General features: G+C 44.3%; 1 protein-coding gene across 10 annotated transcripts in view; it reads left to right on the forward strand.

Moving 5' to 3' along the window:
- PLCH1 (phospholipase C eta 1) overlaps positions 1–20773 on the forward strand; it is a 160195-nt gene that overhangs the window by 112583 nt on the left and 26839 nt on the right. For all 10 annotated transcript variants that reach the window (XM_081189890.1, XM_081189881.1, XM_081189889.1 and 7 more), the window contains 5 exons: positions 983–1103; positions 2957–3128; positions 9967–10074; positions 14946–15107; positions 19795–19863. In XM_081189890.1, the coding sequence (XP_081046016.1) occupies positions 983–1103; positions 2957–3128; positions 9967–10074; positions 14946–15107; positions 19795–19863 (632 nt within the window). The remainder of the gene's footprint in view (positions 1–982; positions 1104–2956; positions 3129–9966; positions 10075–14945; positions 15108–19794; positions 19864–20773) is intronic.

Consider the following 20773-nt stretch of genomic DNA (forward strand, 5'->3'; position numbering starts at 1 on the left):
GTATGATCCCTGAAGGCAGACTTTAGCCTGTAGTTACAGAACATCGTGTGAGTCCATGAGAGCCGGCAGACAGCGAAATACATTAAGAGAACAGCATCAAGAGAAGAAAATGGCAGCATGGTATTGAGAGAGAGAGAGAGAGAGAGAGAGAGATGGCTGTGTGACTCAGCTCTTTTATGAAGTCAGCCAGGGTCACGCCCATCTCCCTGGCCACACGCAGGGGAAGGACGCTCCAGATCAGTGGAACAGGAAGTTATACTGGCTGGAGTAACATCCCCCTGCCTGTGTCCACTCTAGGAGAACAAGGAATGTTGTATTTCACTGCTCCAGTGGTTTACATCTCACAGTACCAACAGCCAATTTGGACTCGAGAGGCATGCTAGGAATGGTTGACTGCATGGTATGATAGTCTTAAGTGTACATGTATCAAGGTGAGGAAGATATGGTTAAGGAGGTCCCTTTTGTGTTAGAGTATTTTTATATAATTCAGATCTCCTTCGACTGTCCCAACATATGACTGTTCCAGAGAACCAGTTTTGTGCCATACATGTTCATCAAATATAGGACCAAATTAACTACCAGATGGTAGGCAAATGATCAAACTTCCATTACAAAGATATGAATTTTTTGCGCATACCCCTCCCCCCAATTCAACTCTAGCCAAGTAAAAGGCTATAGTCAGAGCTCTTACTCGGACTTCTGCCGTAGTTTTCTTGGCAGGTATCCTTGCTAATTACGCTTGATGATAATGACAGCAGAACAGTCAGCTTTAATCATTTTGCCAGCATGAGATTGTGGAAAAGATGAGACTTGATGCATGTAATAAGAGAATGTTCATTTGTTGAGCAGGATTTCCACATGCCAGATCTTTGTGTGCGTGCTTGGAATGCCTCTTCCTCTCCCATTATCGCGAAAGAAAAAGGGGGAAAGTTTATGCTTTGGAAGAATATTTATTTAATGTGCAACTTTCTTGTCTCAACAGTTGACTGCTGGGATGGTCCTGATGGGGAGCCAGTTGTGCATCACGGTTATACCCTGACTTCCAAAATACTTTTTAAAGATGTAGTGGAAGCAATCAACAAAAATGCCTTTGTTAAGAATGAGTAAGTATAGCAGGGACTTTGAACAATTCATAGTAGTACAATCATACCTTGGAAGACAAATGGAATCCGTTCTGGAATTCCGTTCAATTTCTAAAACGTTCGACTTCCAAGGTGTGCCTTCCGATTGGCTGCAGGAGCTTCCTGCGGCCAATCGGAAGCCACAGAAGCCCTGCTGGATGTTTGGCTTCCCAAAGAAGGTTCGCAAACTGGAACACTCACTTCTGGGTTTGTGGTGTTTGGGAGCCAAAACATTTGACTGCTAAGCCGTTTGTCAACCAAGGTATGACTGTACATGCATTCAATGTACTATAATGGCATAATCTCCTGTTACTAAAGTCGCACAGTGATTAATATAAATCTCTCTCTGTTGCTGTGTTGGGCAATAGATGTAGGACACAATATAGATTTTAACCTCTGGTAAAAACTCTGGAAAAGTGACTTGAAATTTACAGCATGTTATTCTTTGAAGGAGAACTACTTGAAAATGATTCACAGGTGGTGTTTAATTCCGCGTAGGCTTGCTAAGATTTACAAGACAGAATCAGATAAGTGCTGGAAGTGTAAAAAGGTGGAGGGAAAATTCTTTCATATGTGGTGTACATGTAAACGGATAAAAGGGTATTGGGAAATGATCTATAATGAATTTAAAAAAAAATGTTTAAAAGTACTTCCCCAAAAAACCCAAAGTCCTTTCTGTTGGGGATAATTCAGATTGAAACTCCCAGGTGTCAGAAAAGGTTACTTATGTATGCAACAATTGCGGCCCGTGTTTTGTTAGTCCCCAAATGGAAGACGAGCGAGCTCACAGCCAAAGAAGAATGCCAACTTAAGTTGACAGAATATGCACAACTTGCAGACTTAACATATAGAATAAGAGAACAAGAAGGACATATGTTTAAAGAAGATTGGAAAACGTTTATTGAATATATGGGAAATATTTGTGTACAGCTGAAAACACTGGCAGCATTAAGATAATTCAACAGTGCAAATAAGTTTTGATGTATGCAATAATGGAATAGCGAATAGTATAGTTTTTGTAAAATATGCAGGGATTTAAGATATGTAAAATGAACCATGGAAAGAGATAAAGGGAAGTCATTGATATCTTAAGGATGTAAAATGTGTATTTGAAATTGTAAAACAGAAAAAAGTGCACAGTGTAATGTTACTCTCTCCCTGCTGCTGTGTTTGTGTCGACACACAACTTTTTAAACTCCAGAATTCTAGAGTTGGAAGGGATCCTGAGGGTCATCTAGTCCAGCGCCCTGCAATGCAGGAATCTCTTGCCCAACATGGGGCTCGGACCCACAACTCTGAGATTACGAGTCTCTGTGCTCTACTGACTGAGCTACAAGAGTCACTAGCTCTCCAACAGCCAACTACTTACTATTTTTATTAATATTATTTATTAAATTTATATACCGCCCTGCATCGCAACATCTCTGGGCGATTCAGAGAATAAATTACAATAATTCAAGTTTTGCCTCCGTCCTCTGCCTTACAAGAGGCAGCGCTGAGACTAAGGGTTGGGGTGTGGGAAAGGAAACTGATAAGCAGCGTCGCTCCCTGGATCGGATGCAAGTCAGAAGACAGGCGGGTGAAGGCAGACTGAGGTTGGTGGAGACATGATGTAGGTTTCTCAAATTAGGTATAGAGTGGAGAAAGTGGATAGAGATAAGTTTTTCTCCCACTCTTCATAATACGAAAGCCTGGGGTCCTCCAACGAAGCTGAAGTTATGAAAACCAACACACCGCAATCATTCTGCGTTGTGCTGTGATGGGCTAGATGTTTGCCAAGATAAATTTTTGAGACCTTGGGGGTCCCTCCCCCTCTCCTCTCCTCTTCCTTTTAGATTTCCAATTATATTGTCTATCGAAAACCACTGCAGTATTCAACAGCAAAAGAAAATTGCCCAATACCTCAAGGAGATTTTCAGTGACAAGCTGGACTTGACTTCGGTGAGCGCGGGGGATTCCAAGCAGCTTCCAAGTCCTCAGAGTTTGAAAGGCAAAATCCTAGTCAAGGTAAAATGATGTTTTGTTAGTTGCTGAAATGTTGCCCCCCACTGCCCTCTCCTCTTTCTGTGTTCCTTCTGAAAGGTGATATTTCACCCTCCGTGGTTGTGCTGAGGCTTAGCATGCATTGCCAGAACGACGAGGTGTATGTTTGTTCCAGAGACTAAGGTGGGATTGCCAGGGAAGCGAATTCCTCTCCCAACTTACCCTGCACTTTTCCTGTACTGCAAAAAAGCTGTCAATTTATTTGTATTTGCCTCTGCCTGGAAATGAAGGCACTTGTAGGAATGTAGCAGGGCGGGGCAGAGACTTTCTATTACAAAGATAAGTTTATTTTCTGTATATTTTTCATTGTGAGAGTTTTACGCTCACGGAGGAATCAAAGGCGTCAAGCATAAAAATGTAGTACATCAATGCAGCAAACAAGAGGCACAACTCTTGTTGCCATCCGTCTGTCTTGAGAGACAATGGAGTGTGCCTCTGTGGGTTAAGTCAAGCCACTGTGTTAGCAGCACCCAAGTGGCCTCCCTTGGGCACAAGCCTGGACAGGGTGTGTGGAGGTCCTGGGCTGCTCACACGACAAGACCCCCCCTCTCGGCCTCACTGATCCATCCCAAAGAAAAGCAGAACAATATGTTTGGCACCAGCATGGCTGCAGGTGTTGCCAGAAGGAAGCCACCAAGGTGCCATCCAACCATCTTAGGGCCTCCACTCCAGGTTTTTGTAGGGTTTTGTCAGAGAACTGCCATTGGCTCAGAGGCGAGAAATAGAAGGGCAGCTGTGTTACAGGGAGCCTCCGAAAATCTTGCGAAGCAGTTCCTCTTCCAGGGAGGAGGAAAGCCCCACCTCCAGTGGAGAAGAGGTGCAAGGACCAGAGGATGCTGGTGAGAGCCTTAACACCGCTTCTGGGCAAGCCGGACAGGAGGGAAACACGCCCTTGCCATCGCCCATCCTGTGCAGTAATTTGAGGCGCAGAGAGGGGAGGAGACTTTGGGGGTAACGAAACTTTTATGTTGGGGGAGGTCCAAAAAAAAAAGACCACTCCCGGATTCTGCTAGCGATTGAGCTAGACATGAGCTTTGGGGCTCTTCACTGTAAATAGTTTGCACCAAAATAAAGCCTGTAAAACACAGGTCAGAATCCTGCCTGGTTACTCTCGAGCAACCGCAACAGCCACCTGACAGGTTTGTTCCTTAACCTTTTCTTCTCCCAAAGATGTCCCACAAGGCAGCAGAGGAGAGGCCCATCTAACAGTCAAATTAAAATAAAGATAAGTAAAATGCAAGCAAACAACACCCCCATCCCACAACCATAATGTTTTGTTTTTTTAAGTACCTGGTTTGATCGGAAACAAAATAAAATCCACCCACCCCATTTGGACCACAACAGGAGCTACACCTTCATGGGAGATGAACTGGAAATTGTGTGAATCCTCTACGTAGTTTGTCCCTGAGTACCCTTGTATCTCATTTGCTTTGCGTATGTATGGTATGAAACCAAGAGCAGCAGTGATTTCCCTTATTGACTGTTCCATGTCTGTAAAGGGCTATAGAGCTTGAGACCAGGATACCTGAAAGTTCATCTAACCCTTTATATACCTAGCCAATCACTGCAACCTGCAAGTTAGGGCATCTTGCATATACCATCTTGTCAGGATATCAATTCTGAGCAATGTAGGAAGCAGGCCTTTAGTGTTGGGGAATCCTTTGGAATCCCCTCCCCTTGAATATAAGAAAGACACCATCTTTGTTGTCCTTTTGGTGCCTACTGGAGACCTTCCTCTTTGAGATTTCCCCCAGTCTGCTTTGGCACTAGAGTTGTTTTAGAGATGTTTCTATTGCTTTATCACTTGTTTTTTTCTTCACCCTGGGTTTCTTTGGGAGAAAGGGTGACATAATAATTTTTTGTTAAAATTCTACTTAGGCATGTGCAGGAGCCCCATTCAGCTGGCCGGCAGCAAAGGGTTAATACCATCTGACAGAAAGCCAGAGCCAGAAAACTTGATGGCTTTTCTGAGTAGGAAAACCGTTCCAGTTTCTGACTCTGCCTTTCATGGAGCAGAGTTGCAGCTGGAGAGCTCCGCCTTGGGAATACAGCCTAGTTCACTTTTGTTGTTGTTGCATATTTTCATTGGGGAAACAGCAATTTGACATCTGAGTTCTTTAAGATCTCTAGGGTGGGCACCACTGAGATCTGGTGCCTTTTTAGCCCTAGAGCGTCGTCTTTTGTTGTATTTGTTTGACTAGTTTTGTCAAGACACTCCCCCCTCCAAAAAAGAAGAGAGGGGGGGGGAAAGAAGATGTGCAGGCATAGATTTCTGTCCAGACATGTTCTGTGTGAACATTAATGCAAAGAAGTAGTTTAGTTTCTCTGCAGACTCTCTGGCCCTCTTTCCCTAACCCTTTCATTCCTTTATTGTCTGATAGTCCAGTTGCTTTTCTTGTGTGTTTCCAGCTTTGGATCATTTGTCTCCATGTTCTTAGCAACAATATTCCTCTGATTGTCTTGGTTGCCAGCTTACAAATCTTTCGCTGGAGTTTTATGCCTGATTTGGGCAAGTCTTTGACTTCTTGAAAGAAAGTTGTTGCGCCTCCCCCCCCCCAATAGCTTCCTAATGGTTTCTGAATGGTTTTTGAAGGCAGCCCCAGAAAGAGCACAATTGCAGTGTAACTAGTTGTGGCATTTGCCTCCTAGGTGGGTCATAAGGAAAGGGTTAAATGTGTGTGAAGTGATTGGCCAGTGGGAACCCAAGGGGAGGAGTTAGAGTTAGAGTTGGTGTTGTGTGGAAGTCAGTTGAGAGTTGGGAGTTGGAGAAGGAAGAGGGAGGATATAAGTCTGGATTGGTCAAGTTGTGTTGTGAGAGAGTGAGAGGAATTGTTAGGTGGAGTCAGATAGATAGTTGGGATAATCAGTTTGAAGTTGTTAGGAACGTATAGGTCAGTAAAGAAACTAAGATTAAGAAACTGCCAAGAAAAATTAACTGAAACCATAAACTTGTTCATGCCTACAAAATAAACTTGATTATTTTTTAATGTTAACAACTGTTTGGACTCCGTGTGTACCCGAGAGAAACGGGTTGGTGGCAGCGGGAAAGCAATCACAGTGGTGGCACAGGGATCAATAGACCATCAAACGTCCGGGGACCCTGTGTGATCGCCACACTAGTGGATATGCAACCATGGACAGGTTTGATTGTACCAAGGATGGCTCAACAGTCTAAGCTGGGGAGAAGCACTCCTGGAATGTTGCCACCACTTCTTTCTAGCCAGTCTCAAGGCAACTTTCTACTTCCCGAGTGTGACATTAGCTTGATCTGGTGGGTTTTTATTTCCTCTTGGTTCTGACTTGGATAAATAACATTGCAGTGGTGATCAAGTGATTTCAATTGATGTGAGGAGAGCATCCTCTCATCACTTTTTCCCTTTAATCAAAATCAGAGGCAGGTAAGCACATATTGCAAAATGTGCATTTAATTTCCTGATCATCAGTCTCAGTCAGACCTTTCATTTTAATAGCATTCTCTCGAATACCATAGTTGATCTGCTCCTACAAGGGAGATTTTGTCTCTTCGAATAATAGTATTGATCCTGTAAGTCACTCTTGTACACCACTGATCAGTGGCCATTAACTGTTGCGCCAAGCAAGTAAAAAGATAACAGGTATATAAAGTTATAAACTGGTAGGTGCTCTGTGTCTTGCAGTTAGCCACTTAATCTGACCAAGTAACAATTCCTTCCAGATGTGTATTGCACTTGGAGAGATTGATAAAAAACACATTGGGTTATATTCCAACTAAGTTATATTCTATTAAGAGTAGATCCATTGAAATTAATGGACCTATGTTAGCCATGCTTGTTAATTTCAGTGGATCTGCTTTGAAGAGAATTCACATTGGATACAACCACTTGGATGCAAATTATTCATCAGTATGGGTGAGTATGTGGGCTGGTAATTTGATGGCCTTTCTCTTGCTACCTTCCTTTAATCCTTTACTTGGGATGAGTCGTTCAGCCCTGTGTCTATATTGTATGTCACTGGACATTCAGAAACACTCATGCAGAGATAGAATCTTAGAAACATGGAGCTGGAAAAGACCTTTCAGGTCATCTAGTTAAGCACCCTACCCAATGATGGCAGGAAATCCAGAGCTAGATTTTGCCTCTGCTTGAGGACTTGCAGTGCGGGAAATCCCAGGCCCCCACTACCAAATTGATTCCATAATCTAACTCAGAGTTTCCATCTAACTGGGGTCTCCAGCTGTTTTTGGACTACAATACCCATTACCCCTGACAACTGGTGCTGCTAGCTAGGGATGATGGGAGTTGTAGTCCAACAACAGCTGGAGACCCAAGTTAGGGCAACTCTGATCTAGCTGCTCTTACCATCAGAAACTTTCTCTTTCTTTCTGCTCAACTGAAGTCTACTGTAAGCCCATCAAATGTAGCCATAACCTCCGGGGCAATGGAGAACAAGTCACCTTCTAGGTCAGTGGTGCTTTTAAAAGAGGATTAGAGAAATCCATGAAGGATAAAGCTATCAATGGCTACCAGCCCTGATGGTTATGTTCTGCCTTTGCCATTTGCTGGAAGCCACAGGAGGAGAGAGACCTGCTGCCGCTGCTGCTCTCAGGTCCTCCTGCTTGCAGACTTACCACAGGCACCCCTGGTTTAGTCTGACCTACCTCTTTTTTATAATATATAAAAAATTATTTATTTGGATTTTCAGATTAAAGCTTTACTATCACATACCCCAGGCATGTCCAACAGGTAGATTGTGATCTACTGATAGATTGTGGGGTGTTCATGGTAGATCTCTGGCTCTCCAGTGATCTCCCCCCCAAGGGGAAGAAACAACTGTGGCTTCCTAAAGAAAGCTCAACAACTTTGGTCCATCTAATGACAATGGGTAGATCACTGCCATTTTTTTTTAATACTGTGAGTAGATCGCAGGCTATTGGGAGTTGGACGTCCCTGACATACCCAATATACATCATAAAAACAAGATTCCAAAGGATCTCCTGGACTTCCCTCCTCCCCTTTGTGGGTCCTATTGTTAATAATTTCCTTCTGCATCTCTTATGATAATCCAAACCTTTTACATCTCCATTATGTCCAAAATTCACCATTAAACTACAAGTGTTACTCCGATCATACTAACGATTTTAGCTGTTTACAATGGTTTTTAAGATAAATTATAAATTTCCCTCATTCCTTATTAAAATTTTGGTCTTCCTGATTTCTGATTCTTCCGGTCATTTTAGCCATTTTGTCATAAATGACCTACCTCCAAGGCTTGCCATGTGGCTAAGAAGTCACCTTGGGCTCCTTGGAAGAATGTAGGATAGAAATGTAATTTTTAAAAAAAGAAAAGGAATGTAAGAAATCGTTTTTACAATAGCAACGGCTCCCTTGTAAAATATGTGCTGATCAGTGATGAATTGCATACAGACCCAAGCTTGGTGCAACTTTTGCAGTCAGTACTGGATAAATGTGCATCAGCTTGCAGTGCAATCCTAACCTTGCATACTAGGAAGTAAGTCCTGCTGAATTCAAAGAGGCTTACTCGCAGGTAAGTGGGATTAGGATCGTAGCCTTTGCCTGTACTGAGCAACCCATGATTTAGCACAAGCCGCTTCATTTGTTTTACATCCTTATTTGCAGCCAGTCTTAACGATGCTTAAGATATTCTGATGTAATGCTTAATGAAAATGAATGGTTTAATGAAAGTGAACAGTGCAGCGTTTTGTCTTCATTAGTGCCAGAGATAGCAGAGCTGAGTGTTTTTCCAGCTTGGCCAGTGGAACGGAAAGAATTTAGACCAAGGGTAGCCAACGTGGTGCTCTCAGTATGCTATCAGAGTCCATCTTCCATCGCTGCTGGTCATTGGCTATCCTGGCTGGGGCTGATGGCAGCTGGGATGCAGCAACATCTGGGGGTGGCACCCCATTGGCTACTTCAGATATGGACGGCAAAGTAATGCAAAACATGTAGCGGGGAGAGCATCTTCCTTGTCATTGTTATGTAATAATGACAAGCTTGTACCAAAACACTGACACTTGCGTACTGTATTATATAAAGTGATATCGCACTACGCTAAGTGGAACAAGCATGATTCTCCACATCTGGAGCTTGCAGGCCTGTTCTGACCCATTAGTGTCTGAAAGGCTCAAGATACTCATTTACAAGTATGTCAGCAATCCTTAGTGCACATCTGTCAGAAGCCAGGCTGAGCTTCTAATTTAGGACTGCCCAGTAAACTTCGAAATAAATCCTCATAGTTCGGTTCTCTTTGGGCGACACAGTGCGTAGCTCAGAATTAAAATTGAAATAGTGGCTAGGGTTTTTTTAAAAAAGAAAAGGAGGAAGGGAGAGAGCGCGCTTCATGTTGAAAACATAGTAATTTCCTGAATGCACACCAGATTAGAAAGATATATCAGCTGTATTCTGCAGGGATCACTGCAGGATCCATCAGTGTGTCCAAATATTTCAGAAATTCATTGAATGAAAGAGCAGAGTGTATGCGTAATAACTGTGCAGGCCATTTGAAACTTGGAGGGACCGCAAACAATTTGGAAGATTTTAAAGAATATTTTGCAACCTTTGTTTAATAGAAATGGATGGGCTCCCTGCCATTTTGACTACGTAAGCGAGGGCATTCACAATCTGAACATCAGAAGCAGACAGAATTATGTGATGCCTGCATATTTTATAGAATCATCACGGAGGTCTTCAGATGACTTCAATATATTTTGTCGTAAGGAAAGATTTCTGCTCTGTAATAAAGATGTACTCGATTTGGATTTCAAATGACCATGGCAATTTTGTGCTGTAATGCTCATTTTTTTCAGGGTAAAAAGCTCCCTTATAGTCTTGGAGCAGATGCTGAAGAAGGAGAGGTTTCTGATGAAGACAGCGCTGATGAAATTGAAGATGATTGCAAGTTGAAGGTTTCTTACGTAAGTGTGCTTAGCAACTTCCCTATAACTAATTTCCCAGCAGTTGTGTAGAGCTGCATTTCACACACAGCTTAAGTTGAAATGTGAATTGCATGTGACGTTTTTGCGTTCAAGGACCTGAACCATGTTTTAATCGCCCTATTCTCACTTGCCTGTGGTGAGGCTCCTTGCTGAGGTGTGCTTCCAGGTACAAGAACTTCTTAGCCATACGTTGATATTCCCACTAACATAGATTTTAAGGTCCTTAAGGCAAGAGGCCTATCTTTTATGAAACTCCGTAAAGTTTGATGTGTGTTGATGCTGCTGGGATAACGAGGATGATTAATCATGGCTTGGATACAAATTGCCCTCTGGTGAAGAGAAAAGACTCCTTCTGTTGGTGGAAGGGACTTCGATCCAGCAGAGACTCCTTCTGGGGAAAGGGGAATAAAACCCTCTTCCCACTGCAGTCTATCATATACCACCATCTGCACTGTTATGTAGGTTCCCTCAGTTCTCTAGACTTTTTAGAGACATAGGGAATTGGGAATAAATGAAAATTGCATTCCCCTTTTCTCCAGTACTGGTGTTCCATATGTGGAACTCTTCTCATGGGAACTGTGGATCCAACCCAGTTATACTGTGTGTGTGTGTGTGTGTGTGTATTATTTATATAGTTTTTTATATAAAACTCTTCTCATGAGAACAGTGGGTATGTGTGTGTGTTCTCTGTTCTCATGAGAAGAGTTCCACATATGAGACACCACACACACACACACACACACACACACACACACACACACACACACAGTACAGGACCCCTGGATGGTTAAGTCCAGTCAAAGGCAACTATGGGATGCGGCACTCATCTCGCTTCAGGCCAAGGGACAGCTTTCCAGGTCATGACTAAACTGCTTCTGGCACACGGAGGAAACGCCGTTTACCTTCCACAGCGGTACCTATTTATCTACTTGCACTGGCATGCTTTTGAACTGCTAGTTTGGCAGAAGCTGGGACAGAGCAACGGAGGCTCACCCTGTCTTACAGATTTGAACTGCCAACCTTGTGATCAGCAAGCCCAAGAGGCTCAGTGGTTTAGACCACAGCGCCACCTGTGTCCGTGTGTGTGTCCGTGTGTGTGTGTGTGTGTGTGTGTGTGTGTGTGTGTATCTCCCTTGTTTCTCCACCATGTTGTACATTGACTGTTTGTTTCTTCTGTCTGCACTTGCTCTTCTTTCCTCATGCTGTTTTCCATTTGTGTCTTGTCTGGAAGTGGATTTTTGAAAAAATGAAATCTTTTGCTCGGTGGCAATGCAGCAAGGCTGCTCAGTCATGAACAGATGGTTTGTTCCAGCTCAGAGGAGTTCATACTTGACTGGCTCAAAATATTTCACATGTATTTATAATCTTTTACCGGTCTGGTAGAGAGTTGGTCCGTCTAGGCAACTGGCAAGGTGACTCCAGTGATTTGCAGGTCAGCATGTGACAGTGCGGATTTTGGTTTCTCATTCTCCACCTTGCCCACAGTGGAGCTCTTATGTTTACCAAGATGCCTACAAAACGAGCTCTTTCCTGCCTCTTTCCTAATTTGCATCAGCTAGTGGGACATAAACATTTTGCAAGCAGGCTGGGAATTGTTTTGCTGCTTTAGATATTACAGGGCCCCATCAGATTTGGTTCAGAGAGAGAGCGGCAGATGCTCATAATACTGTTCCTCTCTTAAGCACTTTTACCACAGGGTACTTCAAGATTATCCGACACTGCAGCATTGTCTTACATTTATGCATAAAAAGGACCAAATTGAAATCAGATGAACACATTAATACTTAACAGACATGAGGGAACCTTGAGAGCATTCCCATTTTGAAAAACCATTTCCTAAATGGTTGTTTCAAATGGTGAAGCTCAGAACGCTGCACAACACTGAATCACCCCTTTTGTGCCCTCTGTGAGATTGTCTTCCACAGAGAGATGATTTGTCTTTGGGTGCTCAAAGCACAAGGCAGAGAAACTGCACGCAGTGACCCAAGAAGTTATATCCCCTCAGTGCCACCTCTGCATGAACACATTTTATTTTCCTGTAGCAACAGCTCCAAAACCACAGTGGAGACCAGGAAATGCTACTTAGGGAACAAGATTGATGACTCAGAGCAGGGCTTTTAGTGTGGCTGTTCTATGGAAGAGCATTCCTGTCAAAATACGACAGGTGCCCACTGCCCGCACTTTCTGGAAGCTGTTGAAGGCATTTTAGACTTTCCTAGCTAGATGAATAGGTCTTTACCATGAGTATCTATTATGTATGTGTCAGAGCTGCCCTAGGTCCCAGCTCACAAAGGAACAACGCCACTTCGTTGTTATATACAAAAGTCTTTATTGAAGTTCAGTTTGTCTTTCACATCAGCAGCGTGCAGCTCTATGTCTGAAACTCTAGATCGCTGAAGTTCCGTCTGAATCTCCTCCCCCCATACACCAGTTTAAGACTCTAGCCCTGCTCCACCTTTTCCGCTGCTCTTTCCGCCTCTGGCTCCGCATGTCAGCTGGGGTCTCGCCCTTCCTAGACTCTTCTGACGCTGAATCCCCTGATTCTTCTCCTTGCCTCCGGCGGGCTTTAGGACCTGGTTCCCAATCTGGGTTTTCTGCTGTCCTGCGCGCCTGTACATTTGAACTTGGCGCGTGCGCCCAGCCGGCAACCTTCCTCCTGACCGTTACACTGCTCCTGTCACTGCTTCCCCCTTCGGGGGGGCTAGCTGGACCCGATATTCCTTCCGTTCCCTCACTCTCCGATGGAGGCGTGGTCAGCCCTGACTCATCCTCTCTCCCTGCTGGAGGGGACGCTGGCCCTGCCCCATGGGACTCTTCCCCCCCACTACGCTCTGGTGGGGAAGCTGGTCCTGATTTCCAGCTGCTACTTTGTGAGTCCCCGCTGGCCCCTTGTTTCTGGTGTGTCCCCCCCGGGACCCCCCTTGCCCTGACCATGGGCGCCTCCTTCTGGGAATCTTCTGATTCGCTGGAGAAGCTCATGGAATCTCTCGGGTCACTGTCGTATTCCCCTACGCTGCCCTCAGATTCTTCCCCTTCGCTTTCCATTTCCTCTCTCCCCTGTACCTCTGCTCCTGAGCCCCTGACAGTATGGTTTTCATTTTGTTTTAAATGTATCTGCTGCCTTTGTTTTTCTCCTTGAGATGGTTGTTTAGAAGACAATTAATAAATCAATAGTGATGATAATAAAAATAATAATACCCAACCAGAAGCATGGGTGTGTTTGCCGCATCCCACTTGCTATAAAGCTACTGAATATTTCAGGCTAACATTGTGGATAGCATCACATTTCCATTTCTTCACTATTGCACTCTCAGAATCTGCTGTAGAGGCTCCCATAAGCCTCTGGAGCTGACTGCGAGTTGCAAACAGGGAAGTTCCTTGCATCTCCTGTAGCATCAGATACAGCACTCTGTTAATTTAATTCGGAGGGCTCCCTCCGGAGGGCTCCCCGTGCTTCGGGCGACAGGCTGCCGCCCCAAGCCTCGCGCACCCGGTGGGACCTCCTGCCGGGAGCGCGAGGCTTGCTGACACTCGCCCGAAGCAGGGGAAGCCCTCCGGAGGGCTCCCCGTGCTTCGGGCGACAGGCTGCTGCCCCAAGCCTCGCGCACCCGGTGGGACCTCCTGCCGGGCGCGCGAGGCTTGCAGGCATTCGCCCCATAAGATGCACCCCGATTTCCCCTTCATTTTTGGAGGGGAAAAGTGCGTCTTATGGGGCGAAAAATACGGTATATCTTAAGTATTTCTGAGGGATCTTCATGTTCATCAGTTTATTTCCAGGTAGTTTCGGTTGTGTTGTTCTAAAAAAAAAAGTGCTCATCTGTTTTGTCTCTGTGGTTGGTTTTCCCCACCCCACTCCCAATTTATGCATCTCATTAAAAAATGTTATCTAGGTGACACAGTAAAATAGATAGAATTAAAAGCAACAATGCAAACCCTTGCTGAAGCTAAGCCAGCAATAGATAAAATCCACCCACAAAATCCTATATAGACAGACACGAATTCACACTCCAGCAACCAGTCCTATAGAAATGACAGATCTTACTGCCAAGATAACGTACCCCAACTGTCGGAAACCTGGTGGCCCAAAGATCTATTGGACAACAACTCTCATCAGCCTCGGCCAGTAACTGGGTCTGTAGTCTAAACTTTATGGGGAGGCCTAGGTTAGTGATGGGACGCGGGTGGCGCTGTGGTCTAAACCACGGAGCCTAGGGCTTGCTTATCAGAAGGTCAGTGGTTCAAATCTCCACGACGGAGTGAGCTCCCATTGTTCGGTCGCAGCTCCTGCCAAACTAGCAGTTCGAAAGCACGTCAAAGTGCAAGTAGATAAATAGGTACCGCTCCAGCGGGAAGGTAAACGGTGTTTCCATGCGCTGCTCTAGTTCGCCAGAGCAGTCATGCTGGCCACATGACCCGGAAACTATCTGCGGACAAACGCCAGCTCCCTCGGCCTATAGAGCGAGATGAGCGCCGCAACCCCAGAGTAATCCACGACTGGATGTAATGGTTAGGGGTACCTTTACCTTTAGGTTAGTGAAGGCTGACAGCCTATTGAGTAAGGCAGTCCCCAAATCTGTAAGGGAAATGCTGAGGGAGGATTGACTCTTTAGGGAAAGTGACACTGGTTTTTATTGCCACCCCAGGAGTTCTAACAGGCAGAATATTAGAATGAAAACCCACCTTGAAGAGATTTTAGTTTCCTTTTTTACCCAAATTCACTACTACTGCAAAGAACCTGTAGGGAGAATCAGTTTACTTGGGAGTGGAAACAACTACCCTGCTCTGTTTGCTTAAGAAAAGAAAAAAAAATCCATTGAGCGTTTTGCATTGGCCTGACTGATCTATTTCAGAGTAATGGCACCACAGAGCACCAGATGGAATCTTTTATAAGGAAGAAACTTGAATCCTTGCTAAAAGAGTCTCAGATCAGGGACAAAGAAGACCCCGACAGCTTCACGGTGAGAGCACTCTTAAAAGCAACACACGAAGGTTTAAACGTAAACTTCAAACAGGTAAGATTTCTCTTTTCTTCCCCTCCCCCTTTCTACTGAGTTCTTCTAGCATTGTTGAGATGAGGTTAGCATTCATTGCAGGTTTGCTGTGAGAAAGAGTCATGCTTCATTTTATATAAGAAATGCCTCTCAGTGAAATTTGCAAAATGCATTGTATAGGAGCTGCTTTTAAAAAGAAGTTACTTTCCCACCTCCAAAAAACAAATAAATTAAGGAAGCAGCATACCTTTGTATTTATGTATGTATTTGCAAATAAAGATTTACAGTGGATGTTCTGGGTGAGAATGATAGTTCCACATTTGGATCTTTTCTGGAAAATATGAGCTGCAGAAAATGCATCCGAATCACCTTCATTGTGACCTACCAGGATGTTTAGGAAAAGCAGAAGAAGTGTTTTCCTTTAGGAAGGTATTCAATGTGACTCATGGCTAATGGCATTGTGTGGAGGGACTTGCAGTTGTGCCAAACTATGATTGGTTTGAAGCAGATTTGTAAACCGTTGTCTACACTAACTATGATTTGGCATATCTGAATTAGGAAACCATAGTTAATGGCTATTGATTTGCCTCAGAAATCTGCCTTGCCATAGAATCCAGCCAGATGGGTGGGGTATAAATAATAAATTGTTGTTATTATTGTTATAGTGACAGGACTTTAAGTGTCTCTCAACACTGGTTCACTAAGCCTGCTTGAAAACATCCACAGCTTCACTTTCCAGGCTGTACATAATCTACCATACAGTGGTTTATATCCTCCACAATGGAATAACATTAAATTATACTGACAAAAAACATAATAATGGCAAGATTATATGTGGCACCTTAAAACCAAATTTGAATCTTATCTGCCCCACAGCGCCACTCTCCCTGCCCTATCATACAGCTTGGGACTAAGTTATTGAGTGACTGCCTGATCTCTTGTATCCCCAGTTGTTTCCAAAAGATCAGAAACTTGATCTGTCTTGGAGCAGAGATTTCAGTGTGGCTGCCCCTCTTCTGTGGAAGACCCCTGTCAGAATATGACAGGTGCCCACAATCTACACTTTTTAGAAACATCTGAAGAAATATTTTGTTCTGACAAGCTTGACCTAGCTGGATGAATAGGTCTCTGCCATTAGTGTTTCCTCTTACCATTTTTAAATTAATTTGCTGTTATTTTCTGTGATGTTTTAACTGTTTTTAGCTGTTTCTATTGTATTGTGTAGATCGCCTTGAGACATGTATGTGGAAGATGATTAATTAATTAAAAGTATCACCACCTTAGACTGTATAATCATCCGCCATGGGAATGGTACTGTGCGACCCCCCCCCCCATAAAATTTGTCTCAAGAAGTAGGTCAAGAAACATTTTATCACGAACCTAAATAAATATAGCATTTTAAAAAAGCAATGAATGGCAGAAGAAGTACTAAAAGTGATTGGGAGACCATTTGGGAAATCATTCGCAACCTAAAGTTAGTCTTTTTGAAGCAACTTTGAAAATGTGTGCTAAATATTTGATTCTTATCCCTTTAAAAGTTCTAAAAAGTGTCTTGCAGGGTCATGTTAAAAATATTTTTTTCTGTTGGAGGCACAGACCTTTAAGGGACATACAAGGGGGAATATTTCCTTTGACTGTCAAAAAGTCCATATGTCTTCTCTTTTCTGTTGCCAGCAGCTAACATTCCTTTCTTAGCCCTAAGAGTTCGGCTCAAAGACTCTCGTCAGCGACTTTTAAATAAAGAAATATATAGTTGGACACCAAGTGCCAGGTTTTCCCTCTGTTCCTTCCATGCCCGCTCACATGGAGAGGTTTAAACCTTTTGAGCAACTGAGGCCCTATTTGCACTTTACATTTAAAGTAGTATCAAGCCACTTTAATGGTCATGGTTTCCTGGGAACTGTTGTTTGTTAAGGACGCTGAGAGTTCTTGGGAGATCCCTAGTCTCCTCACAATTCCCAGTGATTTAGCAATCCTTCCCTCTTCACAGGGAACACTTTATCGCCACAAGATCCCTGTGAGGTTGGATTAGTCTGAGAGGCTGTGGGTGACCCAAGGTCAGTGTGGTGTAGTGGTTAAGAGCGGTGGACTCGTAATCTGGTGAACCGGGTTCGCGTCTCCGCTCCTCCACATGCAGCTGCTGGGTGACCTTGGGCTAGTCACACTTTTCTGAAGTCTCTCAGCCCCACTCACCTCACAGAGTGTTGGTTGTGGGGGAGGAAGGGAAAGGAGAATGTTAGCCGCTTTGAGACTCCTTAGGGTAGTGATAAAGTGGGATATCAAATCCAAACTCCTCCTCCTCCACTCAGCTCCATGGCTGAATGGGAATTTGTAATTTGTACCATTCTCTACCCTTTTCTGTCACGTGAATTGCTATACCACACTGGGTTTTCTTGTTTCTTTTTATTACTGCAGCAGTAACATAAACGTCAAAAGCAATCACAGAGCAAAACAATCCAATAAAACCGGTTAGTGAAAACAAGCAAATCAATGGGCAAAGACCTTTGCCATTTGGCGGAAGACCACTACATGGAGCCCAGCAAGCCTAGGTCAAACTAAGGATTCTGGGAATGCTGTGGATAGTAGGAGAGGATATATTGATTAAATACTATCCTTCCTCGCTCACGCTAGTGAGCTAGTAGCAGAGCACATTCCCTTGCACATTGCAGGAAGCAGTTGATGGATTCATGAGAATCATTTGAGTTAAGCAATCCAGTCTGGCTTGTCCAGATTGGATTGTTCCTGGTAAATCCCCTTTAGTTCTCTCTTAAAAACAATCATAACACAACAGTCTTCTTTTAAAAGTACAGTGGTGCCTCGCAAGACGAAATTAATTCGTTCCGCAAGTTTTGCCGTCTAGCGAATTTTTCGTCTTGCGAAGCACGGTTTAAACGGCTTAACAAAGTCGCAAGACGTTTTCGTCTTGCGAAGCAAGCCCATAGGGAAATTCGTCTTGCGAGGCAAATCGCAGACGAAAAAACCTTTCGTCTAGCGAGTTTTTTGTCTTGCGAGGCATTCGTCTTGCGAGGTACCACTGTAACAATAAGGTTTACTTACATTCAGTTCACAGTATGATCCTGAAGGTGGCTTTATCTTGTAGTTAAGGTAAAGGGACCCCTGACCATTAGGTCCAGTCGTGGCCGACTCTGGTGTTGCGGCGCTCATCTCACTTTATTGGCCAAGGGAGTCGGCGTACAGCTTCCAGGTCATGTGGCCAGCATGACTAAGCCGTTTCTGGTGAACCAGAGCAGCGCACGGAAACGCCGTTTACCTATTTATCTACTTGCACTTTGACGTGCTTTTGAACTGCTGGGTTGGCAGGAGCAGGGACTGAGAAATGGGAGCCCACCCCATCACGGGGATTCGAACCGCCGACCTTCTGATCGGCAAGTCCTAGGCTCTGTGGTTTAACCCACAGCACCACCCGCGTCCCTATCTTGTAGTTACAGTTACACAAAAAAGTGTGGGTTCATCCTCTGTGAGGGATGAGCCCATGTGCTGCTGGCCGAGAGCCAGCAGACAGCAAAAGGCGAAATGGAGACAAGGGATCAAGAGAGTCAAGAGGAAGATGGCTACGTGACTAGCCCCTTTATAGGGTCTGCCAGGGTCACTCCCATCTACCTGGTCACATGCAGGGGGAGGATGCTCCAGACCAGGTGTGACAGGAAGTCCTCCTGGCTGGAGCAACATTCCCCTGTGTGTCCACTCTGGGCAAACAGGAAATGTATTTGGGTGCTTCAGTGATGTTACATCCCATAGGGATGAGTAATGTCCCTGAAAGAGGAAACTGAAAGTGATGCTTAATGTTAAATAGGCATCATTTGCTAGTGCGTATGAAGAGGAAGGGGTGGAAGAGCTGTGAGTGAACTATGCTCTCCCCCCTGCATGTGCTGAAGAAATACCCCGGGGTGTATCCTGCATCCTGAACTGGAAATAAATATTTGGAAAAGTAGGTTTGAGTTTGTCGAGCTTGACTAGCCAAAAAAAGGAAAAGAAAGGAGAAGCCATTACTTGTTCTCCGCGAAAAAAGGCTAATGGAAAATACATTTCTGCCACAGGCCGCGCATTTATGTAACTGGAAGGATTTGTGCTGTGAATAGTTGAGGCGATGTATTTCAGTGCCTCTTTTCAGCTCTTCAAAGAGATAAAGGGATGTGATGTTCTGACAGCAACACTGGGTCCTGCCACAGATCATCAAACTGATGACCCAGGGGAACTCTCTTACAGCAAACCTCAGGTGGCCTAGCAAACATCACTTCTGTCTCTGTGTCTTTGGGTTGTGTGCATTTTTTATTTATTTATTCCCTGTTTATCTGCAGGTTTCGGAAGTGTGAGGTTTGATATGTTTGTTCACTTGGATCACGCTTTTCATTTTTTATTCCTCTTAAGTCGATTCTTCTTTTTCCTCTCTTTATCTGGGCACCAGATATCCGCTTCATTTGCATTCCTGCGACCCCTTCAAAGAACTTAATTATTGGGAGTACAGACACAAGCTAAATATTACAGTCTGTGCTGATATATATAATATTTAGCTTATACTCTGTGATGAGAGTTCTGGTCCGAAACATGAGGGGAGCCTCAGTTTGGGGAAGGCTGATTTTCACATATAGTCCCGTTCTTTTGGAAGCAAATACAATAGATGTGTTTACTATATAAAAAAACCCTATTTCCTTAGTTATTGGGTTATTTGCTTATTTTGCTTCCATAGAACTCGGATGTAAAAGATACTGGCAAGAAATCCCACAGTAGACTAATGAGCAATTTTGGTAAACATAAGGTAAGCAGAGCTAAAACTTCCAGCTATGTTTTGCATGGTTATAATAATAATTATTATTTTATTTCTAGAGCGGCTTCTGTGTACGTGTTGCTTTACATAGAACAGGTATGACAAGTCCCAACCTCCAAGGGGCTTGCAATCTGAAACAGTCGTGGGGAAACAGCAGGAGAAGCTGGGGAAAATGGAGGCACTGGTCGGCAAGAATAGGCAGTTTTTATTTTTATATTTATGTCCCGCGTATCCTCCGAGGAGCTCTTCCCCTTTTGACCTCACAACAACCCTGTGAGCTAGGTTACGCTGAGAGAATGTGAGTGGTCCAAGGTCAGCCATGATATAACTGGAGCCTTCGCATGGCACATGAAAGGATACCAGGGGGTTACTCGAGAGCAATCAGGCAAATGCCTCCCTGGTCGGCTGCAAAGCCTCGTTACTGGTGCCAAAAGCCCTTCACTATGCAGAGTGCCACTATTCTGTGGCTCACACATTCACTGGCAGAATCTGTGAGTGGGCGGTTCTTAAATCTTCCCCAGCAGTGTAGTTTCTTGACGCTCAATCTGTGCTTCCCCTCTCGGCGCGGAAGCCTACTGCGCAGGGAGGGCGTTGGTAACGGAGGACCTCTCTCCTCCCTGCTTTGCTCAGGCAAGGTGTCCTGGCACCGCCTCGCCTCCTCCGAGCCCTGAAGCTCCTCTCCACTGGAGGTGTTGTTACTCTCCTCTGCTGAGGAGGTGCTGCTTCCCATGATCTTTGGGGGCTCTCTGTAATCCATCCGGCTTTCCCCCTCTCACCCCTGAGCCGATGGCAGTTCCCTGACAGCACAGAATCAAGAAAAGAGCCCTGATGGATCAACTCAAACATCTCCACAGTAGCCAACCAGGCAGCTTATACAAAGCCTGCAAGCAAGACATAAGTG

Source organism: Podarcis bocagei (assembly GCF_964188305.1).
Source record: "Podarcis bocagei genome assembly, chromosome: 4".
Lineage (NCBI taxonomy): Eukaryota > Metazoa > Chordata > Lepidosauria > Squamata > Lacertidae > Podarcis > Podarcis bocagei.